A 4,714-nucleotide genomic window follows, 5' to 3' on the forward strand; every position below is an offset into this window, starting at 1 on the left:
GGGGCAGAAGACCTAGGACTGGGGCAGAGGACCTATGACTGGGGCGGAAGACCTAGGACTGGGGTGGAAGACCTAGGACTGGGGCAGAAGACCTGGGGCAGAAGACCTAGGACTGGGGCAGAGGACCTATGACTGGGGCGGAAGACCTAGGACTGGGGCGGAAGACCTAGGACTGGGGTGGAAGACCTAGGACTGGGGCGGAAGACCTGGGGCAGAAGACCTAGGACTGGGGCAGAGGACCTATGACTGGGGCGGAAGACCTAGGACTGGGGTGGAAGACCTAGGACTGGGGCAGAGGACCTAGGACTGGGGCAGAAGACCTAGGACTGGGGCAGAAGACCTAGGACTGGGGCAGAAGACCTAGGACTGGGGCGGAGGTTCAGCTTCCAGCAGGAGAACCAGCCTGAAAGGAGCGGCCTAGTCAAAGCCCAGACCTGAACCCAGCAGGGAACCTGTGAAAAAAACTGATGTTCTCCATCCAATCTGACAGAGTGGGAGAGTTTCTAGAACAGAGTCTAACAGCAGGAGGAGGTTCTACAAAGTTCTGACCCGAACCGACTGAATGCACACCACAGCTTTCTATTAGCAGTGATGATTGAAAGGATCAGAACATTTGGTTCTGATCCGCTTTCTGCCACAGAACTACAGAAGAACAAAGTGGAAAAGTTTAGAGAGGTTCTGTGTGATGAACCGGTCCGATCCGGTCCGATCCGGTCCGATCCGGCCTCCTACCTTGTAGAACTTGGCTCCACTCTCGTTCTGGAACAGAGTCAGGGTCTTGGTGTCCAGCCTCCAGTAATGCCTCTTCCTCTGCAGAGACAGACACAGTGACATCATCTTCCTCAGTCCCCGCCCCCCCCGTACCTGGTGTAAAGGTTCTGTGGGGTTCTGGTCTCACCAGGTTGTCCCGGCTCGTGTAGTGGACCATCCAACCCTCTTTGACCACCGCTGAGCTTTTCCTCTTGGTGTGTTTGATGGACTGGACCACCCTCATCAGAGGGATGTTGCTGCTGGTGCAGGGGCTGCGACACGATTGGTTAAAACACGGTGAGGGCGAGTCTTCCTGATCAACGAGCCAATCAGAGGGCGTTCTCTCACCTGATGGCTCTGAGGGTCTCGTCGTCTTTCTCTCCCTCGGGACACGGACCCTCCAGGAAGAAGAGTTTGTCCTCAGGCGTGGACAGCTCGTCCTGCTCGTCCATACTCTGACCGCCATCGCTGTTCATGTCACAGATATCCACCTCCATGGTGGCCTCCGAGTCCAGACTGGGACTGAGTGGCTCTGGATCAGAACCAAACCAGGCTAGTTTAATGGATTAGCTGTGGCTCTGGATCCATTTTAATTGCTGCTCACTTCCACTTGGAACAAAAATACTAAATTGTCCTAAGCTCCTCCCACAAAGACACCAAATCTACATCCATGTTAAACTGGTTAACGTGGTCTAATTCTAGTTTAAACTGGTCTAAATTCAGTATAACCTGTTTTAAGCTCAGGCTAACCTGATCTAAATCCAGGTAATTGATGAAAACAATCAGTCAGTTCATCATTAACTCCATCTGCCCACTAATTAATTTATTGCTAACTCCGCCCACATGTTTCACCCTGCAGGGCTTCCATCTTGTTTTGGTTTTATTTACAGTCTGGCAGACAGAGGTGCGAACATCTGATGCTGACTGATGAGCAGCTGCTGTCAATCAGGAAACCGCTGCAGCTCCGGATGGTTTCCCGTTTCCGGATCCCAGGAATTTCCGGCTCTGCAGGACGCTGCGGGTTCTGGACCGTCTGCAGCCGTTCTCAGAACCAACATTAAAGATTAATGGATGTAAGAAGAGAGCATGACTCACCTCCATTAAAGTCCACCTCACCCAGGCAGTCCCGGGGAACCTTGGCAGCACATCTCTTATGGCAGTTAAACTTACAATCTACAGCACAGAAAAGAAGGCGTTCATCCTCCATGATGGTCCGGCGCTGCTGGTACTGGTTCTACTGGGAGGCGTCTGCTCACCTTTGCACTGCAGGCCCTGTCTGAAGAGCCCTTTGAGGAGCCGCTTGCAGTACTGGCAGATGGTGGGGCGGGTGTAGGTGTGGATGGAGAAGGTGTGGGGAACTTTGACCCGACCCAGGACCATCTTCTCCATCCAGATGGGACGGCCGCTCAGCAGCGAGTTCCGCTTCCCAGCGCCCAGAAGGGGGCGCTGTTGGTGCAGAAACTATGAGAAACCAACATGTCAGAAGATTAAGGAACTCAGCGAGAACCAAGCAGCAGCAGCAGCAGCTGTGGCCGGGAAGAAGAACCTGCCCAGTTCATCAGAACTTTCTGCCCAGTAAACCAGAACCAGTCCTGTTCTGTCTGCAGGATGTTTGTGACCCGAACACTCAGAACCGCTCTGATCTCATCCCTCATGTTGAAGGTCCACCTGAAGCTGGGCGGCTTCACCCTGCAGAGACGGTGGCGCTGATCGGGTCGTTCAGGTTCTGAGGCGTCGAGTCTTCGCAGGTCGCTGTTCTGATGATCGGAGCAGCTCGGTATGTGTGTTAATGGCTAATTACCAGCCTTCTGAGGACCTCTGTAACTCATCCTTTTTTCTTTCTGGCCTTCAGCCCAACTGAGATTAGATTTTAATATTTTAAACTGTTCTTTTAAATGCATTTATTAATCGTTTTATTGTGTTTTTCCAACAATGTATTAATGTGTGCTTAGTTTGACTATTTTAACCCTTATTTTTTCTTTTATGACTTTTGTGGTTTAGAGCTGCTGTTAAATCGCTTAATGGATTAAATTAGTGATGATGATGATGAAGATGAAGATGGTTAGGAATAACAGAAAGTAACTGAAATGAATGTTACTTAAAGTAAAGTCCTGATAATTGTCGCCATAGAGACGGTTTGCAGTTCTGACTCGGATGGAAAATCCAGTGTGTGGCCTGCAGCTATCAGAGCGGGAGTGTGTGTGTGTGTATACCTGTCTAACCCTCAGAGTGAGGACCATTTTTCCAGTTTCACCATCAAACTGAGGACCAGTTGCCGCTAAGTGAGGACATTTACTCCATCTCATTGAGCTGGACTGAGTTGGACCTCTGTGCTCTAGCTAATCCCCACCAGGACGTGTTCAGAACAGAACCGTCCTCCTGTCCCGGTTCCACCTCCCCGCAGGGAGAACCCACCTCCTCGTGCGGCACCGGGGGCAGCTCGGCGGCGGGGGGGCGAGCCACGGACACGGCAGAGGGACCTGGCAGAGAAACGTTGGACAGCCGTCTCTTCCGGACCCCGCTGCAGTTGTTGGGGATCTTGAATGCGCAGCGTTTGTGGTAGTTCAGGCCGCATCCTGCAGAGGAGGAGATCAGGGAATCGGTTCTGAAGGTCAGAGGTTAAACATCGGCAACGGAACCGAAGCTTAGAGGTTAGAGGACGGAAGGACGCCATCGCTTCTGGTCCTGTTCGTCAAGATCTCCTCACCTTCACACTTCAGGCCCTGTCTGACCAGCCCCCACAGCATCTCGCCGCAGTCGTCGCAGAACGCCGGCGCCTTGTAGGAGTGGACGTAGAGAGCGTGGGGCCGGATCTGGAAGTTCTCCTGCGTGGCCAGAGCTGAAACGGAAGCAAACAGTCAGACGGCCTGGAAAGAATCCAGAGCTTTCAGACCCCAGAATGAAAGAAACCATGTTGTCCATTTGGACCAGATGCTTAAGGAACAACCTGGAAGATAAAGCGGACTCAGGAAACGTGACTCCTCCCATCAGAACGGACACCAGGGGCCATGAATGGAGAATAAATCAAAAAGGTTCTGAATATCCCATCGGATCAGAACCGTTAGCTGAAGATTCTGGGGGAAAATCGGGGAAAATTCTCAAACTGTACGTTTGATTGTAGCGAAACTTTAAAAAGTGGGACAGGCTGGTTTAAGGTGGGAATGATGGTTCAGATGGACCCAGAACTGGATCCATCATGGCTGACGTTGGTTGGATCAACCCGGCCGACCAATGGCTGCCAACAGGAAACGCTGTGAAGCAGCAGCAGCAGGAGGAGTACGAGGAGGAAGGTGCAGCAGAGCTCTGCAGCTTCCTGGAGGAAGCGCTGCTGACTGGTTTCATCCTGCAGAGCGAGCAGAAGCAGCTGCTGCTGCTGCTGCTCAGTGCTTTCACAGGGAGCCTGTTGACATGGAGCAGGAAGTGACATCATTTTACAGAACGCTGCGGTTCAGAGCAGCAGCCGTAACCCGGCGCCCACCGCCGCAGCGAAAGGAAGTTAGGTCTGCACTGAGCTCATCTTTACAGACGGGAGGAAGTGGAGATGAAAGGGCTGATAAGTGAGGATGGCTTTGACTTCTTCTAAACACTGCAGCTTCGTTTCAGATCCTTCTGAAAACATCTCAGCAGCTTCATGCCGCTAACATTCCCTGCTGCTGTCAGAGTACCTGAAAGCACCACCTCCACCAGGTCGCCCTCCTGGATCTCCTCGGCTGACGTCACGCGCTGCAGGATGTTGTCTGAGCTCAGGTCGTGGCGGAACAGAAGGATCTTGTCGTACATCCCGAAAAATCCACATTCTGGGAACTGAGGAGAAAACGGACGCAATGAGCCGCTGGTTCTGTTTGAACAGATGAAAGTTCTGGAGCTCAGAGAGGAAAAGATCCAAGTTCTGATCCAGTTCATCGGTTCTGACCGTCAGAAACTTTAAGAAATAAAACCTTTAACCATGAAGATCATCTCAGAT

At 52.0% G+C, this 4,714-nt stretch overlaps 1 protein-coding gene across 2 annotated transcripts in view; it reads right to left on the reverse strand.

Annotated features, from left to right (window-relative positions):
- The window catches only part of LOC107098152 (serine/threonine-protein kinase D3-like), a 31,696-nt gene that overhangs the window by 14,896 nt on the left and 12,086 nt on the right, over nucleotides 1-4,714 (reverse strand). For both annotated transcript variants that reach the window (XM_015395650.1, XM_015395651.1), the window contains 8 exons: nucleotides 4,416-4,554; nucleotides 3,458-3,589; nucleotides 3,166-3,326; nucleotides 2,007-2,211; nucleotides 1,846-1,923; nucleotides 1,099-1,282; nucleotides 899-1,022; nucleotides 733-810 (listed from right to left, as the gene is read on the reverse strand). In XM_015395650.1, coding sequence (XP_015251136.1) covers nucleotides 733-810; nucleotides 899-1,022; nucleotides 1,099-1,282; nucleotides 1,846-1,923; nucleotides 2,007-2,211; nucleotides 3,166-3,326; nucleotides 3,458-3,589; nucleotides 4,416-4,554 — 1,101 coding nt within the window. The remainder of the gene's footprint in view (nucleotides 1-732; nucleotides 811-898; nucleotides 1,023-1,098; nucleotides 1,283-1,845; nucleotides 1,924-2,006; nucleotides 2,212-3,165; nucleotides 3,327-3,457; nucleotides 3,590-4,415; nucleotides 4,555-4,714) is intronic.

The sequence above is a fragment of the Cyprinodon variegatus genome, unplaced genomic scaffold (assembly GCF_000732505.1).
Source record: "Cyprinodon variegatus isolate N-32 unplaced genomic scaffold, C_variegatus-1.0 Scaffold752, whole genome shotgun sequence".
NCBI classification, from domain to species: Eukaryota; Metazoa; Chordata; class Actinopteri; order Cyprinodontiformes; family Cyprinodontidae; genus Cyprinodon; species Cyprinodon variegatus.